Source organism: Canis lupus, chromosome 3 (assembly GCF_048164855.1).
Source record: "Canis lupus baileyi chromosome 3, mCanLup2.hap1, whole genome shotgun sequence".
NCBI lineage: Eukaryota > Metazoa > Chordata > Mammalia > Carnivora > Canidae > Canis > Canis lupus.
The window spans coordinates 48,357,809-48,381,920 of NC_132840.1; the positions used below are offsets into that span (position 1 = coordinate 48,357,809).

The 24,112-nt window shown below is 45.2% G+C and overlaps 1 protein-coding gene and 1 long non-coding RNA gene across 5 annotated transcripts in view; both read left to right on the forward strand.

Moving 5' to 3' along the window:
- Positions 1 to 1,339: 1,339 nt before the first annotated feature.
- Positions 1,340 to 21,386, forward strand: LOC140624920 (uncharacterized). The gene is made up of 4 exons (XR_012024353.1): positions 1,340 to 1,630; positions 16,305 to 16,349; positions 19,292 to 19,419; positions 21,137 to 21,386. It is a non-coding gene; the product is annotated as an uncharacterized lncRNA (long non-coding RNA).
- A 266-nt stretch (positions 21,387 to 21,652) lies between these two features.
- SLC47A1 (solute carrier family 47 member 1) overlaps positions 21,653 to 24,112 on the forward strand; it is a 36,837-nt gene continuing 34,377 nt past the window's right edge. For 3 of the 4 annotated variants that reach the window (XR_012028276.1, XM_072820942.1, XM_072820943.1), the window contains exon 1: positions 21,653 to 22,104. Coding sequence is in view for 2 of the 4 variants with exons in the window: in XM_072820942.1 (XP_072677043.1) it covers positions 21,751 to 22,104 (354 nt within the window). In the remaining 2 variants the exon portion in view is untranslated. Of the gene's footprint in view, positions 22,105 to 22,782; positions 22,849 to 24,112 lie in introns of those variants that run through there. The other variant, XM_072820944.1, reaches the window with a different exon arrangement.

Sequence of the window (24,112 nt, forward strand, 5' to 3'; positions counted from 1 at the left end):
TTTGGCTTACTAGATTGTTACTGGAGATAGCACTCAGACTCCCTACAAGTGCCACTTACTGGGATGGTTACTGCCACGAGGGATTGATTTCCTGGTCCAAATGGTGTAGATTGTGAATTGGAAGTCTACTTTTTTTTTCTTAAGTAATCTCTGTGCCCAACATGAGGCACAACCCCAAGACCAAGAGTTGCATGCTCTACCGACTGAGCCAGCCAGGTGTCCCTGCAGCTCTACTTTTATATTTGGCCTGGCCATTGTCCATTCGTGTATTCAATCTCTCAAAGGCTATTTATCCTCCAGCTGCCTCCTTGCAGGGTCACTGCAACCTGTGGCCTCAGTGGAAGTTCACAGATCCCATCAAGTGACCCTCTCCACAGGGCCCGCTCTGTCCCCGGGTGCTGGTAAGCACTGCCTCCTCTCAGGTCTGCAGGCTCCAGGCTCAAACACCCTGGTAGGACTTTCCAGAGGACTCATGACTGAATCCTGTATCCTTGACTCCAGAGAGAAAGGATATACTTGGGCATCAGAATCTGCTACAGGAGACAGAGCACAAGTGGCCAAAGCTTCGAGAATTCATCAGTGATCCTGTGTTCTGTTTTCTCCCCTGCATCCCATTTGAACTTGATGCTACAGAGAAAGAGCAGGGTGGTGACCTCAGGCCAGGGGCACCCCTCATTCCCCTGAGCTGCCCTTACTCAGAGAGAACTCTAGAAGCTGAATGTCAGAAAGAAAAAGAGCGACATCTGCCTGGTTTATCTCCAGGGTTGATACACACAAGTGACAGGAGCAAAGAATAAAGACAAAGGAGACCGACCAAGAGAAACCCAGATATATTTTTAAGTGTCCTAAGCATGTTACAGAAATAGGTCTCCTTTTGTATCAGATAAAATGACAGATCCACACAGTGATTATCTCTGGGTGGCGAGATGACAGATTTTTGCCTTGTCTTTGCACCTGTGTTTCTCATTTTCCCACAATGAAGAGTCAAGGACAGTGTGGTGAGTATGCTGAATGGGGTGAAGGTGGGGGCGGGGGGGATGCTTGGGTCTACACTCTGGCTGTATCTCTGATCAGTTGTGTGATTTGGACAATTTGTTCTATCTATTTTTCACTGCTCAGTGCTGAAAACCCTCATCTGGAGAATGGGAAAAGGTTCCTACCTCATAGGGTTGTGGGTGAATGTATGGAGAGTGTTTCAAATAGCAATGAGCACATAGTAAACACCATAGACAGTGGCATTGTGTATTATTATTATTAATATTCCAACATTATTATTATTCCAACATTATTACTGTTTCTGGAAACTCCCGAAGATCTGTCAGTAGAGACAGGTCACATGAGTTCAGCACTTGGACGGGAGATTGTTCTGCTGCCTATCTGACCCCGTGATTCTGTGCCCTGTGTGCTGAGAAGGGATCATGCGAATCTACATGGGTGGGGCCCAAGCAGCCGCCACAGGCAGCCCGGCTCTTGTCAGGCCCCCCACGTGGGGCATTTTGACCACAGCTGGGGGTGCATCGAACAGAAGACCGCGCTGCCTGCTTAGAGACTCAGCTCACCAGCAGAGGGCGCAAGGGGCAAACCCAGGAAAAATTGGGCCTTGAACCTGGAACATCTTTTTCTTCACACAGTGAGTACTTGTGAGCGTTTCTTGTTTGAGTATCCCTAAAAAGCTTTCTGGAAAACGATATGACCTTTGCACATTTTCAAGTGGGCACCTAACACTTTTATTATAATTTAAAATCGTTGCAAGAGCTGGCCTATTATAAATAGTAACATGTTAAAGTAAGCAGTTACATCATTTCCTAAATAAAGCCCATGAAGTATAAACACCATCACGATTTGATACTATGATGCATTTTAAAAAGACAAGAACAAACTCCTATGTACTAGTTAGAAATTTTATAGGTTTCCTCCTCTTTGTATGTGATATACTTTCATTCTGGATGTCTTTTATTTACGGCCCTGTCATACTTCACAAAAATGCAAATATAAGTTGAAAAGTAAAATGCCTATTTCCTGAGAACTTAGAAGTTGAAGCGTTAACAATTTTTCTTTGGGATTGAATTATCACTATGATTCATATTACAACACAGATGTATTACAAGTTTTAATACCAGGGCTTAAAATTGTCAGGTTGCCTCTTTATTTGGCACTTCTCAAGTTTTTCACACCCTGGGGCAGTGCACTCTAGGGAGAAACTGGCTTTTCTGGTGACAAAGACTGAACAAAGAAAGGGCAAAGGCAACCAAAAAGAACAGCCCATAGGGTTTTTCTCAGGCAGAGTGGTTTTAACAAGGAAATTGAGTCTGGAAAATTCGTCCCTTAAAACTGACCGTGTCACGGGCACCTGGGTGGCTCAGTCGGTTAAGCATCTGCGTTTGGCTCAGGTCATGATCCCAGGGCCCTGGTATCATGCTTAGTGGAAGTCAGCTTCTCCCTCTCCCCCTGCCTCTCTCACCTGCTCATGCTCTCTCAAATAAATAAATAAAATCTTAAGGAAAAAAGAAAAAAAAACCTGACCTTGTTACAGATTTCCTTGGAAAGTCTTTGAACATCCTGGGGTGTGCTGTCAAAACCTATTATTCAGAAACCAGGAAAGCCAAACAAGCACATTGGCCACTGGTCTGGGTGGTGGCCCAGCAGAGTGGATGAAATAGGAGCAAGAGCACTTTGCAAGAAGCTTTCATTAATGTCCAGAGCTCCCAGGAGAGCTGGGTCAGAAAGCACTGATCAAAGTCAACCCAGAGAAAGCCTCAGGACCGACTCACAGGTGGCATCTGTGCAAAGGGATGATGAAAAGAAATTTTCCCAGATGACAACATAACTTCAGAGCCAGGAATAACAGCCCAGCAGGCAGGTGGTATTTCGATTTTAAATGTTTTATATCATTTTTAAATGTTTATATTACATATTCGAAGCATCACGTGTGTCTATATTCTACCTAATGGTCTTACTTTGCTCACTGAAATAGTTTAAGAATCTTCAAATTCCACTTTTAGCAAGTCCTATAAATAGAATCTGAATGTGATAAAATGACAATATTTGAAACTCACCCCACTGTTTTGTACTGTTTTTTTACTTTTGAATAATAAGGGTAGTTTGTGATTGAATGGAGCTCGAATCCCTTGCTCTTTTGATCATGTCTGATATTTTGAAATAGATGAAATGCATGTGTCTTGGTGGAAAGCGTAAACTTTGAAGTTAGACATGTTTACACTCAAATCCTAGTTTGACCATTGCTTTTTAAATGAGCCTTAGTATTCTTATCTGTGAATATCAATAAAGAATAATAATGCCTACATTGCATTTTTGTGTGGGGTGGTTGTGTGTGTGTGTGATATTGGACAATGTCATTTTAATACTACAGCTTGGGGACGCCTGGGTGCCTCAGTGGTTGAGCGTCTGCCTTCGGCTCAAGTCGTGACCCTGGAGTCCTGGGATCGAGTCCTGCATTGGGCTCCCCACAGGGAGCCTGCTTCTCCCTCTTGCCTGTGTCTCTGCCTCTCTCCGTATCTCTCATGAATAAATAAAATTAAAAAAATGTAATACTACAGCTGGTCTTAGGGACCTGACTTTCAGGTCCAGTTCTTGCTCTAAATTCCCTATGATGTTGAGAAGTTTTCAACCTCTCTGAGACCTAGTTGTTCAATGTGAGTGTGTGTGTGTGTGTGTGTGTGTGTGTGTGTGTGTGTGTTTTTAAAGGCCTACTCTTTTATTTTAAGATTTTATTTATTTATTTTAGAGAGAGAGAAGGAGCAGGAGCGAATCTCAAGCAGACTCTCCTTTGCTCGTGAGTCTAACACGGGGCTCAGTCTCACAATTCTGAGATCATGATCTGAGCCGAAACCAAGAGTCAGATGCTTAACCGACTGTACCACCGAGGCGCCCTTGTGCAATGTTTTGGATGCAAGAATTTTACTGGCTGTGTTGTTACAAATCTTCCAGCACTAACACTCTCTGCTTGTAGCTCTCTCCAACTTCGCTGCTTCCACACGGTCCTCTGACCTAGATTAAATAGACTTGAGGCACCTTGCAGAACAAAACTCCTGGGATCATTATAAATGCAGACATTTCATAGACTCTTGGGTCGAGGCTGCTTCTGACAACATGGAGATGATGGATGCCTTTTCTGAATCTCCACATCTGAAAATATGGAATTTATTCGTTTTTATTGCTTTGTGCTTGGGGACAGCAGGCTCACACAATGCATTTGCTGAATATTCCTGTCTGTTATTTCTCTGATATTAAATTATACCTTTTATTTTTCTGCTGTCTCTGGAATCAGGACAGAAGTCATTTCCAGTCCCCCTTCTGCCACTTAGTGGCCACCTACCCTCGGGCAATTGTTAGCCATTCAAACCCTAAACTAACCCATCTGAAGAAGCTAAGAACCCCTCAAGGATTGCTGTGAAGATTAGGAGATTATGGATGAAAGCACTCAGCCTGCAATATGGCAGTGGCTAATGCTATTACAAAAAAGAAAATGTCATTATTTCAAATTATGGGTAATGATATGATGTTTTTATGGTTGTTGTAGCAGTCAGCTTAGGCTGCCATAGCAAAATACCATGGGTTGGGAGTCTTAAACAACAGACATTAATTTTCTCACTGTTTCTGTTGCCAGAAGTCCCAGATCAGGGTGCCGGCTGACTCATTTTCTACTGAGGACCCTCTTCATGGCTCTTCAATGGCTGCCATCTTGCTCTGTCTTCACATGGCCTTTTCTCTAATGCATGGGGGTCTTCTTATAAGGGCATCAGTCCTATCAGATTAGGATCCCACCTTTATGACATCACTTAGTTTTAATTACCTCCTAAAAGCCCTATCTCCAGATACAATCACATTGGGGGTTTACAGCATGTGAATTTGGGTGGAGACACAATTCAGTTGTCATTAATATTCTTGAGGAAAGATTCAAATGGAACTACTGGCTTCCTGGTGTTCAGTGGTTCAGTAACACCCAGGTCCCTGAAAGTCCCTGCCCCCAGGTGCCCGATGTTATTTTTGATCTGAATAATCCTCAGACCACAGTAGCACCTCACAGGTATGGCCAAGCAAACAACCCTTTACAAAGATGCCTTAGAATTTGAGGGTCTCCGGGCAGCCCGGGGAGCTCAGTGGTTTAGCGCCGCCTTCAGCCCAGGGCCTGATCCTGGAGACCCAGGATCGAGTCCCACATCAGGCTCCCTGCATGGAGCCTGCTTCTCCCTCTGCCTGTGTCTCTGCCTCTCTCTGTGTGTGTGTGTGTGTCTCATGAATAAATAATAAAATATTTAAAAAAAAAAAAGAATTTGAGGGTCTGGGGATCCCTGGGTGGCTCAGTGGTTTAGCGCCTGCCTTTGACCCAGGGTGTGATCCTGGGGTCCTGGGATTGAGTTCCGCATCAGGCTCCCTGTATGGAGCCTGTTTCTCCCTCTGCCTGTGTCTGCCTCTCTCTCTCTCTCTCTGTGTCTCTCATGAATAAATAAATAAAATCTTAAAAAAAAAGAGAGAGAATTTGAAGGTCTTCCTGATTCTTACAAACATGGTCCTTCAGATGACTCCAAGCTGCTATTTGTAGCTGCACAGAACTATCTGGACTGGAGGCATGGAGGACGGGATATTCATCTATCTTTGATGCTGTGTTTTAATCCTCTTTTGAACTTCTCCTGAGCTAACACAAATGTCTGCTGTCTTCCTCCCTCTTTAACCAAGTGCTGAAAATCCAAAGGGTGTGGCATTGTATGTTATATGGAAAGTATCATCTTCTTTCTTTTATAGAATTGTAGTTCCCTTAAGACATAAATTCTTGACCTTTATTTTATTTTATTTTATTTTATTTTATTTTATTTTATTTTAAAGACATATTTATTTTGAGAGAGAGAGAGATAGAGTACGAGAGGGAGGGGCAGAGGGAGAGGGAGAGAGAATCTCCAGCAGAGTCCACGCTAAGCATGGAGCCCAATGTGGGGCTTGATCCCAGCACCCTAGGGTCATGACCTGAGCCAAAACCAAGTGTCACATGCTTAACCGACTGTAACACTGAGGGACCCCAATTCTTTTTTTTTTTTTAAGATTTATTTATTTATTCATAGAGACAGAGAGAGAGAGAGAGAGAGAGAGGCAGAGACACAGGCAGAGGAAGAAGCAGGCATTATACAGAGAGCCTGACGTGGGTCTCGATGCAGAGTCTCCAGGATCACGCCCTGGGCTGCAGGCGGTGCTAAACCACTGCGCCACCGGGGCTGGCCCCCTCCCCGCCTTTTTTTTTTTTTTTTAAGATTTTATTCACTCATGAGAGACACGGAGAGAGAGGCAGAGACATAGGGAGAGGGAGAAGCAGGCTTATCGCAGGGAGCCCAATGCAGGACTTGATCCTCATACTTGGGATCATGCCCTGAGCCAAAGGCAGATGCTCAACTGCTGAGCCACCCAGGAGGCCCAAGGCACCCCAATTCTTGACCTTTAAAGTCCTCAAGTTTGGGGCACCTAGGTCACTCAGTGGTTGGGCGTCTGCCTTTGGCTCAGGGTTTGATCCCCAGGACCCGGGATGGAGTCCCACATCAAGCTCCCCGCAGGGAGTCTGCTTCTCCCTCTGCCTGTGTCTCTGCCTTTTTCTGTGTGTCTCTCATGAAAAAATAAAATCTTTTTTTTTAAAAAAGTCCTCAAGTTCATCCAAAGAAATTAAGAGAGTAAGAACTCGGAGAACAGTGGAGCATACTTGTAATATATACATATTCCACAAAGGATTCATATTTAAAATATATAAGGAGCTCTCATATTTGGTAAGAAAAATAGGCAATGTTTAGCAGACCCAATATGAAGATACAGAAAAGATTTGAACATACATTTCAAAAAGATGCTTGGGTGGCCAAAAAACATAAGAAAAGATGACAAATCTCATTAATCCCTAGGGGAATGGAAATTGAAAGCAAAAATCTACTACTACACACACTGGGATGGCCAAAACAAGAAATCCCACACGTTGGTGAGGAAGTGCAGCCAATGGAAATGTCCTGCACTGCCAAGGGCATTTTCCTTTTTTTTTTTTTAATTAATTAATTAATTAATTCATGATAGACATAGAGAGAGAGAGAGAGAGAGAGAGAGAGGCAGAGACACAGGCGGAGGGAAAAGCAGGCTCCCTGCAGGGAGCCTGGTGTGGGACTCGATCCCGGGTCTCCAGGATCATGTCCTGGGACGAAGGCAGGCGCTAATCCGCTGAGCCACCCAGGGATCCCCCTGAGGGCATTTTCTTACAGTGGATTAGAATATAATCAGGAGGGATCCCTGGGTGGCTTAGTGGTTTAGCGCCTGCCTTCGTCCCAGGACCTGATCCTGGAGACCCGGGATCGAGTCCCACACCAGGCTCCCTACAGGGAGCCTGCTACTCCCTCCGCCTGTGTCTCTGCCTCTCTCTTTTTCTCATGAATAAATAAATTAAATCTTAAAAAAAAAAAGAATATAATCATGAGAATTAGTCAACTACCACTATGCAAATGAGCACAGAGGAAGCTCACAGCTGAGACACTGTCAGATGAAAGAAGTCAGACACAAACAGGTGTGCCATCTAAATTCTTTTTACATAAGTAGAAAACAGAGCTAATCTGCATTTGTATTAGTTTTCTAGGGTTGCCATAACGTATCTCTATACTCTTGATGATAAACAGAAGAAATTTATTCTGTTACAGTTTGGAAGCCAAGAAGTTGAAAGTCAAGATGTTGGCTTTGTTCCCTCCAAAGGCTCAAGGGGAGAATCCATCATGACCCCTTTTGGTGGTTCTAGGTGTTTCTGCCTGTGTCCACATCACTGCAGTCTCTGCCCCTGTCTTCACATACCCTCTTCATGTGTGTCTTTTCCTCTTCAGTCTCCTATTAGTACACTTGTCATTAGATCTACAGCTCACCTAGGTAATCCAGAAAGATGTCTTCTTCAGATCATTAATTTAATGACATCTTCAAAGACATTCTTCCCAAATAAGGTCACATGTATGAATTCTAGGGTTTAGGACATGGACCTATCTTTTGCGGAGTGTGGAAGACGCACATTTCAACCCACTAGCATGCAGGTAAAAGCCAAGATAGTGGTTTCATTTGGGTAGATTAGTGACTAGAAGGCCACAAGGGGGCTTTTGGGTACTTGGTAATGCTCTGTCTTTAATCCGGCTACTGGTTACCCAGGTGTGTTCACTCTGAGAAAATTCACCAAGCTTATTTCATAAATATAAATATAATATATATAATATATTTCATAAATATAATCATAAGCTTATTCACTTATGATCTGTGCACTTTGATTTATGTATGTTGAACTACAATGATACTTTTTTTTTAAAGATTTTATTTATTTATTCACGAGACACACACACACACAGAGGCAGAGAGAGAAGCAGGCTCCACGCAGGGAACCCGATGTGAGACTCGATCCCAGGTCTCCAGGATCACATCCTGGGCAGAAGGCGGCACTAAACCACTGAGCCACTGGGGCTGCCCTACAATGAAACTTTTTTCAAAAGAGTTCATCAAAAGGGTTGGTAAAAATTGTCCACTTTTGGCCAACCTTCCCAGCCTCCTAATGAAGGGAGTTTGGGGTTCTCTAATCAGACCATACCCAGGGATGCATCATTGGTTCCAGACACCTCAACTTTTGTAGGATGTGGGGCTTCAGTATAAAGAGGGTCAATGACAGATCACACACCCCAGAAGAAGCTACAGAATTATTATTATTTTTTTGGACAGAAAAGTTATGAGAGAAATAGCATACTTGGTTCAGATCATTCCAGAGCTCTCATGTGGGAAGCAGAGAAGTCACACATAGTGTGAAAACAGAATTAGGTCTGGCAGGTGGGGATTTCATATTATGTCTCAGCATAATGAAGAGTCTTCTACTTCTGTGGTACTGTAAGCGGAATACCCGGAATCCGTGAATATGTTACATCATATGGCAAAGGGTAATTAAGGATGCAGGTGGAATTAAGTTGTTAATAAGTAGACAGGGTAATTATACTTGGTACCTAGGGTGCTCTAATGTAACCACAAGGCTACTTAAAAGTGGCAGAGGGTGACAGAAGAGGAAAGAGCCAGAGTGATGTGGTATGACAAAGACTCAATTGGTACTGCTGGATTTGAAGATGGAGGAAAAAGCCATGAGCCAAGGAACATGAGCAGCCTTCAGAAGCTAGGAAGGACAAGGAAATAGATTCTCTCCTAAGGCTTCCCAGGAGGAATGCAGCCCTGCCAATACCTTGATTGTAGTCCAGTGACACCCACTTTGGACCTCTGGCCTCCAGAACAGTCAGATAATACATCTGTGTTGTTAAGTCACTAACTAGCCACGCAGCTAGTTACAGCAGCCCCAGGATGGCAGCTAGTTACAGTGGCCCCAGGACACTGATACAAATCACAGGGTCCTCATCACTGAAGGTGTTGAGGAACTGGAGGACAATTTGTGGTGATAAGCATAAAGAGCAATCTAGAGAATCTCTAGGACTCCTTATATCTTGGAGAGGAGGAGGAGGGCTATATTTGCATCCTGCAATGGAGTTTGTGGTGCACTTTTATACACGTTATCCTTTTATCTTCTGAGTAAGTTTATAGAAATAGAGGGGCATCTGGTTAGCTCTGTCGGTGAAGCATGCAACTCTTGATCTCAGAGGTCGTGAGTTTGAGCCCAGTGTTAGGGGTGGAGATTACAGCAAAAAAATAAATATCTAAAAAAAAAAAAAAAGTTTATGCAAATAGGCCAAGTGGGAACTGCTCTTTTTTCTTTTTAAAATTTTTTTTAAATTCAATTAATTAACATATAATGTATTATTGGTTTCAGAGGTAGAGTTCAGTGATTTATCAGTCTTATATAACACCCAGTGCTTTTTACATCACATCCCCTCCTTAATGCCCATCTCCCAGTTATGTGTCCCCCAACCCCCTTCCCCTCCAGCAACCCTCAGTTGTTTCCTATGATTAAGAGTCTCTTATGGTTTATCTTTCTTTGTCTCTGATTTTATCTCATTTTATTTTTTCTCTCTTCCCCTATGATCCTCTTTTGTTTCTTAAGTTCCACATATAAGTGAGATCATATGATAATTGTCTTTCTCTGATTGACTTATTTTGCTTAGAGTAATACCCTCTAGTTCCAAATATGTCGTTGCTAATGGTAAGATTTCATTTTTGGTTTTGGTGACTGGGTAATATTCCATTATACAGATACACCACATCTTTATCCACTCATCTGTCAATGGACATCTGAGCTCTTTCCATAGTTTGGCTATTGTGGACATTGCTGATATAAACATTGGGGTATAGGTGCCCCTTTAGATCACTACATCTGTGTCCTTGGGGTAAATACCCAGTAGTGAAATTGTAGGGATGTAGGGGAGCTCTATTTTCAACTTTTTGAGGAAGCCCCATACTGTTTTCTAGAGTGGCTCCACCAAGTAGGAATTATTCTTTTTTTTTTTTTTTAGTGGTAATTATTCTTATCATTTAGGGCAAGAATGTTAAAATTCAAGATGAAGTGGCCAGTCTGTGGTCATGCAGCCAGGAAATGGCAGCAGCAAGGCCAGAACCCAGGTCTCCTGATTTACAGGTGGGTGGCTCTTTCCACTCAGTGATGCTGCCTTGATGAGAGTCCAAAGGTCTCCTCTGATGGGGAAATGAGTGAGTTTGGTTTACACTGTCCCAAATAATCCCTAGGGTTTCTCCTTTTAGCCTTCAAACCCAGGCCCAGTCCAGTTCTGCCCTGCACCTCTGGGCAGCCCCGAGTCCATGACCTCCTGGCCAGTTTAGGGGCTTGAGCTCCTTTGTAGCTGAGCGAGACTTGGCCCTATGAGTGACCAACATCTTGAGCTCATATTGTGGCAGCAACTGGCCCAGGTGCTAACTCCTGGCTTTGCCTGGAGTTTGTTTATTTTGATCACAAGGGATTGTGGCAACACCTTTGTACACTGAAGAACTAGGTTTAAAATCTCAGGGCGCTACATCAGGTCTCAGCAAGGCATGAGCTGGGTGGGGCAGGCAGGCATTCCTGTCTAGGTGTATGTGGGTGTACCTGAGGGGTGCAGTGCCCCAAACCCAAGGTGAGTGCGGAACAGTCTTCTCTCCTGGGCAGGGACATGGGCTTCCTCTGAACACACACGTCAAACACTTACTTCCAGTTGCTTGCTCTACATCCATTCTGCCTTCATTCTATGCTACAGGAACCACAGTGCTTTTAATGGGTCATTTCCCATCCCTCTTTCTCTACCAGTCTGTACTCCATCCTATTTCAAGGGGTGTCCCCTTGTTAGCCTAAATCAATCACCAAGTCTTACCACAAAAGCCTTTATGAAGATAGTATTGGGGGGGGATCCCTGGGTGGCTCAGTGGTTTCGCGCCTGCCTTTGGCCCAGCGCGATCCTGGAGTCCCGGGATCGAGTCCCGCGTCGGGCTCCTGGCATGGAGCCTGCTTCTCCCTCTGCCTGTGTCTCTGCCTCTCTCTCTCTCTCTCTCATAAATAAATAAAAATAAATCTTAAAAAAAAAGATAGTATTGGGAAGGATGTCAACTTTCCCACTATAGGCAAGGTGAAGTTCTACCATTTATTTTATTTTATTTATTTATTTTTAAGATTTTATTTATTTATTCATGAGAGACACACACACACACACAGAGGCAGAGACACAGGCAGAGGGAGAAGCAGGCTCCATGCAGGGAGCCCGATGTGGGACTCAATCCCGGGACCCCAGGATCAGGCCCCGGGCCGAAGGCGGTGCCAAACCACCGAGCCACCCAGGCTGCCCCCATTTATTTTATTTTTAAAAAGATTTTATTTATTTGTTTGACAGAGCATAAGAGAGCACAAGTAGGGGGAGCAGCAGAGGGAGAGGGAGAAGCAAGCTCCTCACTGAGCAGGGAGCCCAACATGGGGCTTGATCCCAACATCCTGGGATGCTTGAGCATATGCTTAACCAGCTGAGCCACTCTGATACCCCTGGATATGATTTTCAAGTGAAAAAAATTTTTTTTGAATCCTGGACAGACTTGGTAACCTTGGAGATCTTGACTTTTTCTCCTTTTCAAATACCTGTAATGTTTCCTTATCTGGCAGTCTCACTGAAGGGTCCACTGAGACAACTGAGAAGTGTTTACCCATCAGAGCCAAGAAAACTGCCCTTTGGGGGCATCTCTATTGGGTAGGGGCCTGCGGTGTGGGCCCTGAAAGAATTCACCCAAGGCAGAACAAAAGAAAAAGAAATTTATTGAATACACTGCAAGGGAGCAGTGTGCAGGACAGCAAAGGAGAGATTGTCTGTCATGAGGCAGTGGTAAGGGGCTATAGTTACAGGGTGAAGCAAAGGAGTATGGGAACATATGGGATTTTTCCTTTTCTGGTAATCTTAGGAACTGTGCCTGGTTGTAATTGGTCAGTTAGGGTCTGTGGCTATTTTGATGTGGGGCACTGGATGAGCTTGTTTGCATTCAGCTCGGTGGTTACTGTGGGGTCTTGTACCTTGCTCAGGTTTTCTTTCTTTCTTTCTTTCTTTCTTTCTTTCTTTCTTTCTTTCTTTCTTCCTTTCTTCCTTTCTTCCTTTCTTCCTTTCTTCCCTTTCTTCCCTTTCTTCCCTTTCTTCCCTTTCTTTCTCTCTTTCTCTCTTTCTCTCTTTCTCTCTTTCTCTCTTTCTTTCTTTCTTTCTTTCTTCTTTCAGATTTTATTTATTTATTCATAAGAGGCACACACACAGAGAGAGAGAGGCAGAGATACAGGCAGAGGGAGAAGCAGACTCCCTGTGGGGAGCCTGATGTGGCACTGGGATCATGACCAGAGCCAAATGCACATGCTCAACCACTGAGCCACCTAGGTGCCCCCTTGCTTAGGCTTTCTTTGTGCAAGCCTGTTGCCTAAAAGCAGCCTCTACAAGAAGGGTCGTTTACCCGGAGCCAAATCTCATGAAGCAATAAAGCCTAGCTCTCATTGATCCTGTGTTTTCTGTGTGTATTCTGGCTCTCTTTCTATCCCAAGTTACATCTGGGTCTTGGCAAAGTCTGGTTTTGGTCTGGTTCTGACCTGTATACAGCTACTTATGTCCCCATTGCAGGGGATGGGGGAGATTTATGATTGGACTATTTGATGAGCATTATCAGATGGCAGAGCATAGGAATTCTAGCCATTACTTTACTTCTTCATTTGTCTTGGGGATTCTGAGATCTCCTGGGAAACCTAGATTTATTTATTTATTTTTTTTGTTCATATACCAATATGAGCTCAAATCACTTATAGGAAAAGTAGTTTTTTTTTTCTTCCTTGGAATGGAGAGAAACTGTATGGTAGCTACAGCTCAACCAGTCCATTAGTGTCAAGGTGTTTTACTTACTGACCTGTGGGTGAAGTGGATAAAACAGGTGTTTTGTTCTCTTTCTCTGTGTATAAATTTATAAGAAGCATTCTGTACCCAGCTCCAGTGTGTGTGTGTGTGTGTGTGTGTGTAAGGGGCGGTTCCCCACACCATCAAACAGTTCTTAGACGTTAGCCCAGGATCCTACAATTCAAGTCAATTCTTATACCATCTAACTGGAGATAGTGTCACATCCCACAGATAAAAAGCTCAGTCCTATAAGACAGTCCCCTCACTCCTGTCCCCAAGCCTCCGTACCACTTCAAATGCCAATCACAAGTCCAGGTTGTCACCTGTGCTTCTGACCAACAGGCTATAGATTGGAGGATGTACTCTTGACTCCCTCTTTTTTTGACCCCTTCTTTAGACTCAGTTAATTTGTTAGAGCAGCTCAAATAACTCAGAAACAGTTTACTTACTGGTTTATTATATAAGCCAATTACTTACTGGTTTTATATATACAGGTTTTATATATTACTTACTAGTTTATATATACTAGATTACTGGTTTATTATAAACTATATAACTCAAAAACAGCTAGATGGAAAAGATGCCCAGGGCAAGGTATGTGGGAAAGGATGGGGGGCTTCTGTGTTCTTCAGGGCCCACCGTCCCCAAATATCCACCTGTTCACTAACCCATCAGGTCCTTGAACCCCATCCTTTTGAGTTTTTACGGAGGCTTCAGTAAGTAGGCATGATTAATTAAATCATTACCATTGGTAATTGAACTCAACCTCCGACGCTTCTCCTCTTCCTGGAGGTTGGGGGTGAAATAAAAAGGTCCAACCCATTAATCACATAGTTGGCTCAACTGGCAAACAGCCCTCACCCTTAGGTGAGGTCCAACAGTCACTATGAACAGAACAAAAGACATCTTGATTTCCTTTTTTCTTTAAGATTTTATTCATTTATTCATGAGAGACACAGACAGAGAAGCAGAGACAGGCAGAGGGAGAAGCAGGCTTCCTATGGGGAGCCCAATGTGGGACTTGATCCCAGGACTGGGGAATCACGCCCTGAGCCAAAGGCATATGCTCAACCACTGAAACACATAGGTGTTCCCCAAACCCCATTTCAGACTGATGACCTCCGTAAAACAATAAAGCTTTTGAAAGAGGACTCAACAATGCCCATTTTGAACTCAGTTTCTAAATGATTAAGGTCTTTCTAGCTTATCTCTTAACCTCAGGCAAGAGACCCTGTGGACAAAGCACCCTGTGCTGGGCACCCAGCTACCCCATCAGACAGTAAACTTCCCCAAGCTAGGGAGACCCCACCTGCAGGTGATCCACTCCAAGACAATGATGGACCTGATCTTTACTGCACACCTGCATCCCCCCATCACTCTTTGCCCCACATTTTCTTTATGCAATCCTGGAAGTATTTTCAGCACTTTGGAGACTTTGAGAAGCTAGTCCCTTGTCTTCCTGGTGTTGGCCTCAGTGAAATAGATTCCTGTCCTGTTTCACCACCACTGTCTTTCTGCCTTTGGCTTTTGTGAGTGGGGAGTGGCCGGACCTGGTCTGTTTGGGACCCATGGAGCCAGGGTGTTTGTTACGCCTGGGTCCCAGCTACATTTTCTTGTATCTTTTCTTTCTTTATTTTTTTTAAGATTTCATTTATTTATCATAAGAGACACACAGAGAGAGGCAGAGACATAGGCAGAGGGAGAAGCAGGCTCCCTGTGGAGATCCTGATGTAGGACTTGATCCCAGGACTCCAGGATCATGAGCTGAGCCAAAGGCAGAGGCTCAACCACTGAGCCACCCAGGCGCCCCAATTTTCTTGTTTCAAACCACTAAGTTTGTGGTTATTTGCTACAGCCACAATCTACAAACATGTATCACTGGCCAAGATTGATTCAAGAAGAAGTAGAAGATCTGAATAGACCAGCAACTCATTTCTTATTTCATAAGAAATATAAACTTTTCCCTTTTATCTTATTTTCAAACAAAATATAGCTCCTAAAAGGCATCTAGCCGGTCTTCTAGATGAATGTCTTCAAACCTTCAAAGAACAGATAATTCTTATGATATTTTAATAATCATAGAGCATAAAAATAGAAAGCTTCACAACTTACTCTACAAGGTTTTAATTTTTTTTTTTTTTTTTTTTTTTTTTTTTTAATTTATGATAGTCAGAGAGAGAGAGAGGCAGAGACATAGGCAGAGGGAGAAGCAGGCCCCATGCACCGGGAGCCCGATGTGGGACTCGATCCTGGGTCTCCAGGATCGCGCCCTGGGCCAAAGGCAGGCGCCAAACCGCTGCGCCACCCAGGGATCCCTCTACAAGGTTTTAAATGGTGTCAATAGCATAAGTTGGACAGTGAGCCCATATACAAAAGACTCTTACCAATGCACGCACATATAAAAATCCTGAATAAAGCACTCGTAATAAATTCACCACCCTATGCCAACGATACTACACCATAATCAAAGGAATTTTATTCCAGGAATCAGTGATGGTTAATCATTAGTGAAGCTACGATGAACTGACATGAAAATCCTAAAAGAAGAAAATGTGACTACTTCAGTGAATACTGGGACAAAAAAGTAGATAAAATTAACTTCAACACATGCTTTATTTTTTTTTAAGGATTTATTTACTTATTCATGAGAGACACAGAGAGAGAGGCAAAGACACAGGCAGAGGGAGAAGAAGGCTTCCTGCAGGGAGCCAGATGCAGGACTTGATCCTGGATCCTGGGATCACACCCTGGGCCCAAGGCAGACACTCAACCGCTGAGCCACCCAGGCATCCCTCAACACATACTTAAAAAAAAAAAAATCTCTTATCAAGACCACATATGAACATGATAATGACAATTTGTCAAACATATGCAGCAAAGTCAGTACATTACTCATCTAGGGGGATAAGAAATGAATTAATATAGGGATATAATTAACCTGGAAGACTCAGGATCTTAATGAAGTACATTCTTTCTGAACAGATCTGCAGATATAATGCAATGTCAGTCAAAACAGCACTGTCCAAGGTAAGCCTGCTTTTTCACAACCATTCATGAAATAATCCTTTACTTCTTCATGGACTCCAATGGACCTTCAGAAATATGACTTTTAATGTAAGAAAAGGGGGCGCCTGGGTGTCTCACTTGGTTAAACATCTCCCTTCTTCAGCTCAGGTCATGATCCCAGGGTCCCTGGGTTGAGCCCCGAGTCAGGCTCCCTGTTCAGCAGGGATCTGCTTTTCCCTCTCCCTCTGCCTCTCCCTCTGCTCCTTCTCTCTCTTTCTCTCTCTCTCGCTCATTCTTTCTCAAATAAAGCAAATCTTTAAAATAATAAAAAATTATATTAATGTAAGAAAAGGTTAATCAATAAGGTCAATTTCTTGGCTGCCTACTGTTCCCTTGATCGAATTGTCTAGTCTTCTGCTGTGTATTGGTTTAACCTGATTATCAACTGACAGAACTACTCCTCCCTCCCACATTACTTTCCTTTTCTTTTTTTTTTTTGTTACTTTCCTTTTCTAGAAAAAAAAATTTCCCCTTTATCTTTGCCTCTTTTTATTCCTAAATGCTTTTTGAGTCACTATTAGATTTTTTAAAGTATGAAATACATTGGAGTAGACTAAAAGGTTTTAGTCTTTTACATAACTTGGAAAAGTTCTTGGAAAGATCTTGGAAAGGTCTTGGAAAAGGTCTTCAAGAACATCACCTGTTTCTAATGGATTCAAGTTTTTTCTAAAATTCACAAATAAATGTCGTATCAATGGCATATCAAAATTATTCTTAAGCATTGTTTTTTTTTTTTTTTAAAGATTTTTTTTTTTTTTTATTCATGATAGTCATCAGAGAGAGAGAGAGAGGCAGAGACACAGGCAGAGGGAGAAGCAGGCTCCATGCACCGGAAGCCCGACACGGGATTCGATCCCGGGTCTCCAGGATCGCGCCCTGGGCCAAAGGCAGGCGCCAAACCGCTGCGCCACCCAGGGATCCCCTTAAGCATTGTTTTTGAGGGCCTCCCACAGCACGGAAATGCTTGTGCTTTGGCCACATTGCATTGAGCTTTGGTGTTTTTCATCCCAGTGGGATAAAAACTGAAATTTGACCTGCCACAGAAACAAGCAAGTCAAACAGTTTCATAGCTTGTTATTTATTGCCAAAGAAAGATACTTAAAAGCTACAAGAGTTGTTTGCAGTTCTCTGCAAAGGGGAAAACTTCCACCTGTTCCCCAAATTCTCAATTCCATGTTAGTTTTGCCTGGTGTTAGGAGTTCGATTTATTTGTTCCAGCAGTTGGAGGAGTGGCTCTGGTTCTATTTAAACAATAACTTTCAGGAGCTGGACTGATGCTGACACATTATTACTAACTGTGGTCCATGCTTCACTTAGACTTCCTTGGTTCTTTACTTAATGTTCTTTTTTCTGTTCCACAATTCCCAAGATACTACTTTATATTTTGCAGTCATGTCCCTTAGGCTCCTCTTGGCTGTGACAGTTTTTCAGAATGCCCTTGTTTTATTTATTTTTTTTATTTTTATTTTTCCTTGTTTTATTTTGTTATTGACTTTGACCATATTGAGGAGCGCTGGTCAGGTATTTTATAGACTATGCCTCAATTGAGATTTGCCTTATGTTTTTCTAAAGTTAGACTGGGGGTGGGAGGGCTTGTGGGTTTCGGTGAGAAGACCAGAGGTTAAGCTCCATTTTCTTTTTTTAAGATTATTTATTTATTAAGAGAGAGAGAGAGAGAGAGAGAGGCACAGGCACAGGCAGAGGGAGAAGTGGGCTACATGCAGGGAGCCCGACGTGGGACTCGATCCCTGGACTCCAGGATCACACCCCGGGCTGCAGGCGGCGCTAAACCGCTGAGCCACCGGGGCTGCCCTAAGCTCCATTTTCATACCACCTCAAAGGTACTATGGTTGGTTAAATAGTATCTCCTCCAAAGGCCTGTCCACTTGGACCCTCAGAATGTGACCTTATTCTGAAAAGAGGGTCTTTGCAGATGTGAAGAAGTTAGGATGAGGTCGTAATTAGAATGAGTCCTGATGTGATGGCTGGTGTCCTTATAAGAAAACATAGACGTAGACATCATACGAGGAGAATTCCGTGTAGTGGCAGAGACAGAGATTGAAATTATGTGGCCACAAAACAAGGAATGCCAAAGATTGCAGGCAACCAGAAGCTAGGACAGAAGTATGGAACAGATTCTCTCTCTGAGCCCCCAAGAGGAACCAACTCTGCCAAGTATTGATTTTATTTATTTAAAAATTAAAAAAAAATATTTGAAAGAGAAAGCAAGTGGGGGGAAGAGGAGGCAGAGGGTGAGGGAGAGAGAATCTCAAGCAGGCTCTGTGCTGAGCATGGAGGCTGACATGGGGCTCGATCCCAGGACCCTGAGATCAGGAGCCAAAATCAAGAGTTGGGCTCTTAATCGACTGAGCCACCCAAGCACCCCTAAGTCCTTGATTTTAAACATCTTGCTTCCAGAACTAAAATGAATAAACTTCTGTTGTTTGAAGCCATCCAGTCTGTGGTAACTTGTTTCAGCAGCCAGAGAAAACTAAGACAGTTCCATCTATCCGTATGATTTTGATCGTGACCTTAATCGTCTGGCTGAGGTAGTGTTTACCGGTTTTCTCCCCTCTACACGTATTATTTGCCCCTCTGCATACTGTGTTCTTCGGAAGGTCACTGTACACAGCCCCTTTCAGCAGAGAATTACATTCTGCAGCACAAGGAGGGTTTGTTTGTTGCTACTGTGAGATTTCTACCATATTTTCATGCGGTATTTATTACCAATTTAAAGACTGATACTGCCTCCTGAAGAAATTGTGTGTAGCAACTTTGTTAAACCCCTTTATTAATACTATTAGATTTACCATTTGCTTTATTTGGATTGCGTGTAATTGTAATTGCAAGTAATGCTCTTACCTCTTTTTTCTCCGTGTTTGTATCTTATATTTCTGTCCTAGGTCTTATTGCATTGGCCAGGACTCCAGGAGACTTGAAGAACGGCCGTGGTTGCAGATCTAGTGTCCAGCTTAGGACTTTTGTCTTTTGGGACTCACGGCTTCCCCTTTACTCCCTACATGTAATTCTGGTGGGTCTGGTGGGTTTCTTACCAGTCACAGTGATGAAAAATTGGAAGTTTTTGGGTTTGTGACCAAATGGCTAAGAGAATTTTTTAAAAAGATTTTTTATGAGAGGGAGAGAGAGAGAGAGAGAGAGATATGGAACGAGATAGAGAGCACGAGCAGGGACAGAGGGAGAAAGAGCAGACTCCCTGTGGAACAGGGATCCTGACAGGGGTTCAGTCCCAGGACCCTGGGATCATGACCTGAGCCAAAAGCAGATGCTTAACTGATTGAGTCACCCTGAGAATTCCAGTTATGTTTTTGGTGCAAAAAGGTGATTTCATTATAGCACAAGGGCAAGAGCCATAGACAGAAGAGCTGCACTGGAATTGTGAGAAGTGACTGATTTATCTATTTTTTAATTAGTGGGGGTTAGGAAATAGCAGAAGTCTCTAAGGAATTTGGAAGCAAAGCTTTCAGGACCTTGATGGGTTAAGGTTACTTTTAGAAGTCTTTAATAAAAGAGAAACATTAAGGCTGGAAGGCAGCCCTGAATTCCTTGAGGAAGGTCACCTCTGTATGTTTCAGGTATCTATCGGTGGGGGGCAAGCTGTAAAGAAATTTAATTTCAGCTACATTTCTCTTGCCTTTGTTTCTCTCAAAAACAGCACCTAGCCCTTCAGGGACAGAGCTGAGCACTGCTGCAGGTCCAGCTGAATGTAAGACTCTTTCCCTGCCCAGGATGATTGTTCCAGAGTGGGGAAGAAATCTGCATATGGCCCACCAAGTTTCCTTGCTGTTTTTTGTCTGTTTACTTGTTTGGAGCTAGAAGAGGGGGAGAGTCTTATTAGCTGGCTTGGGGGGTGAAAAAAGAGATAAGGATTCCTGGAGGCTACGGTGCCCCATACAGAGGAAAAAACTCTGCCTACAGAGAGAGTATGAAACCAAGGAGAGAATTAAAAAACAGTGGGAATGTGAAGAGAGGGAAAACACTAGAGATCTTGTTTTAAAATCCCTGAATCAGGGATCCCTGGGTGGCGCAGCGGTTTAGCGCCTGCCTTTGGCCCAGGGCGCGATCCCGGAGTCCCACGTCGGGCTCCCGGTGCATGGAGCCTGCTTCTCCCTCTGCCTATGTCTCTGCCTCTCTCTCTGTGTGACTATCATATAATAAGTAAAAATTAAAAAAAAAATCCCTGAATCATGGAATGCCTGGGTGGCTCACTCTTTTAAGTTTCTACCTTGAGCTCAGATCCTCCATGCCTCCTAGTCCCCCCGCCCCTCAACCCTCACCCCAGGGCCCAGGGCTCCCTGCTAAGGAGCCTGCTTCCCCCTTTCCTCCCTCATGCTCACTCTGTTTCTCTCTCAAATAAATACCAAAAAAAAAAAAAAAAAATCCCTGAATCCAAACTTTCTGGTTATGTGAGTCCCAAAATGTATGTTTCCCTCCCCCCGCTTTTTTTTGCTTATACAAGGCGTTTTGACTATTACAGAAACCATCCCGTCCTAGTGACTAACGTTTGTTAGGCAATTATTGTGTAGCCGGCTGAAGGCAAGTGGTCCACCTACACAAGCTCGTTCAATTCTCACCAAAACCAGTGATGGAGACACTACCTCAATTTTACAGATGAGGGAACTGAGGATCTAGGAGGCAAGGAAGTTGCTGCGCTCTCCCAGGGAGAACGTGGCAGGTGTCTCTTGCCTCGAGTTTGTTGACACTCACAAGCTCTTGTTCTCCCACTTCAGACTGATGGATAGATACTCTGGGAAGACTGGCGAACCGGATTTGTTCTATTTGGAAGATGCGGGCTTGTTGCTCTATTTTGGTAGAGTCTGAGTTCTTTAATGCAGTTGGCGGGAGAAAAGGAGCACGCAAATTCCCAGCGTAGCCTCAGCTCCCGGCACGTGCCGAGCCGAGGGCCGAGCAGAGCCCGGTACCCGCAAAGCCCAGGTGTGCGCGGTGCAACCGCGCCTGAAATCCCTGGGGGGGAGGCGCGGAGCTGGGGGTCAGGTGTGTGCGTGTGTGGGGGGTGATGCGAGGCACGGGGCCAGGGAGGGGGGGTGCAGGGAGGACGGACCGCGGGTGGGGTGGGGGCGATGGGAGGCACAGGCCGGGGGAGGGGCGGGGGGTGGAGCGAGGCACCAGGACGGGGGTCCGGGGTTGGGGGGGTGGAAGGGGGCGGGGCGTGGAGGGAGGCACAGGGTCGCAGGGGCGGGAGGGGCCGGGGGTCCGGGCGGGGGCCGGGCGGGGGCCGGGCGGGGGCCGGGGGATAGAGGGAGGCGCGGAGCCGGGGCGGATCTGGCGTCCCGGCACAGAGGTCCCCGGTTCCCAGACGGCTCTCCGTCGGTTTTCAGAGCTCATGGCCACTGCGGATTCCCGGCCCGCGAGGCCCGCGAGCGCCCACACTGCGGCGGCGGTGCACGAGGTGCGCCCGCGCTCGCCCCCGGGCAGGCGGCGCGCGCTGCTGGACCCCGCGGCCACGGGCCAGCTCGTCAGGCGCGGCCCGCCCGGGGCGGAGACTGCAGCGGGGGCGGTGGAGCTCCCTGCCGTCCGCCGCCTCAGCCCGCTCCTGCCGCAGAGCGCCAGGCGCATGGAGGGGGCCGTCGAGGAGTCCGGGCCCCGAGGAGCCCCCGAGAGCCCGGGGCCGCGCTGCCCGCTGCTGTCTGGCTTCCGCGAGGAGCTGCGAGCGCTGCTGGTTCTGGCGGGCCCCGCGGTGAGTAAGGCGGCCTCCGTCGGAGGTCGGGCCCGCGAGTCGGGGGGCCCGGGGACCTGGGGCGCGGGTGGGGGCTGAGCGAGCTGGCGGCGGGCGGGCGGGCGCGGCCCTCCCGGTGCCTCCGCGTGCGTCCCTGGCCGCGCTCAGCACCGTCTCTCCGGCGCGGCTGGCGCAGCTGGCGCAGCTGGCGCAGCTGGCACAGCTGGCACAGCTGGCGGGGGGGGGCGCCCGGGCACCCGAAGCCCCCCACGGAGCCGGGACTTGCCCTTCTAAAGGCTCTCCTGGGTGCCTTCCCTGGGTGGGGATCCGAGCGAAGCAACTTTTTGGAACCACGGGAGACTTGTTTGAATACTAGCTGTCGAGTGGGGGACTTCAACCTTGAGGCTGGGGGTTGAAGGTGTAATTCTGTGTCTCACATCAAGATCTCCAAATTCTTCCTACGTGCTCAAGTCAACTCTGCACGAGGAAACCAGAGGCACCCTGTCCCACACTGGCTTTCTCCGTTGTTGTGTGTGTATTTTTTTTTTTAATTTTTTGATTTTTAAAATGTGGTTCTCTTTGGGGTTGAGGTTGCTTATCACTACCTTAGGGCTTTTTCTGCATGATCTGCTTAAAAGTAATATGGGTTTTAAAAACCACAAAAAATAAAATCTCATCCCTGTTCTCTTGCCAGTTTGGGTGATTTTCAAGTCAACAGAGTACGAATCATTTCATTGGATAAGAAGAACTCGTTGTGATTTTAAGGTGTGAATAAGTTTTTGGCCTTTAAGTAGACATTCTGCACCTGGGAAGCCTAAGGTGGGCAGGTGCGTCTTCCTGGCATGGTGACATCACTGTTTCTGGAATCATGTGATACCCGCTGTGGTGTCCATGGGGGCAAGAATAATACCAGGGACAAAGCCAGGACATGAAAACGTATCCAGCAAGAAGGTGTTTTTGAAGATCTCTTGCAAAATGGAAAGAATGTGTGGTTTGCAATCTCTGTACCTGGGGCCCAGTTCCCTGCTCTGATCTCAGAAGGCAGGTTAGGAAAAAGATGTGTGGACTTGAGTAGTTCCCTAACGTATTCTAGACTCTGCTTCTTCATCCGTAATAGGGTATTAATCCCCCCCCCACCCAAATTCTCTAGCAGGGTTGCTGTGAGAAAGATCTCTATAGGGCTGTTATTGTTTTAATAATGTGACAAACACCACAAGGAAGTTTTATGAGACCCAGTGTCTCCCAGGAGGATCCATCCTTCATCTCTGCTGGTCCCCGTAGTAACTTGATCCCCCTTGATGTAGGGAACCTTCCAGGTCTCTAGGGGTGAGCACTGGACCGACATGCTGGGCCCTTCATGTTTGTAGGTACACTTGTATGAAGATGTGTGTGACTGTGTTAATTACAAATGTAGTTAATATTTGTCCTTGTAGAAAGGACTAGAAACCAAGACAACACCAAGAGATCATTTGGGTAATTTCCTTCCAATTTTTTATGTATGCATTTGTAACTGTTTTACCCAATGACATCTTAGAGTTCTTCACCTGTTTGGTCTTTAGGAATTGTATATGGAGCTTCTCTTGGTCTTTCTATAAGTCTATTCCATCTGCTGTGAGTTTTCTATTTTCTGAGGAGCTTGACAAAAGAGGAGATGCCTCCTCCTTTTCCCATGCTCTCCCAAGGATCTACCATCAGTTAGGTAGGATGCCTGGTTCTGAATCTCCTCTGTGTCTTTCCCATTCACCATCTCCCTTCCAGGTCTCTCATGAACATTGACCCTTGAGGATCCAATATAGGCTTCAGGCTCAGGTGTTCGGATTTACCTTACCTCTCTCCTGAGCTTCATTTTACTTAATTTTTTAAAAAGATTTTATTTGTCTGACAGCACAATCAGGGGTTGTGGGAGTGGGAGAAGCAGGCTCCCAGCCTGATGCTGGGGCTTGACTTCAGGACCCTCAGATCATGACCCGAGCTGAAGGCAGATACTTAACCAAATGAGCCACCCAGGTGCCCATCCCATTGAGCTTTA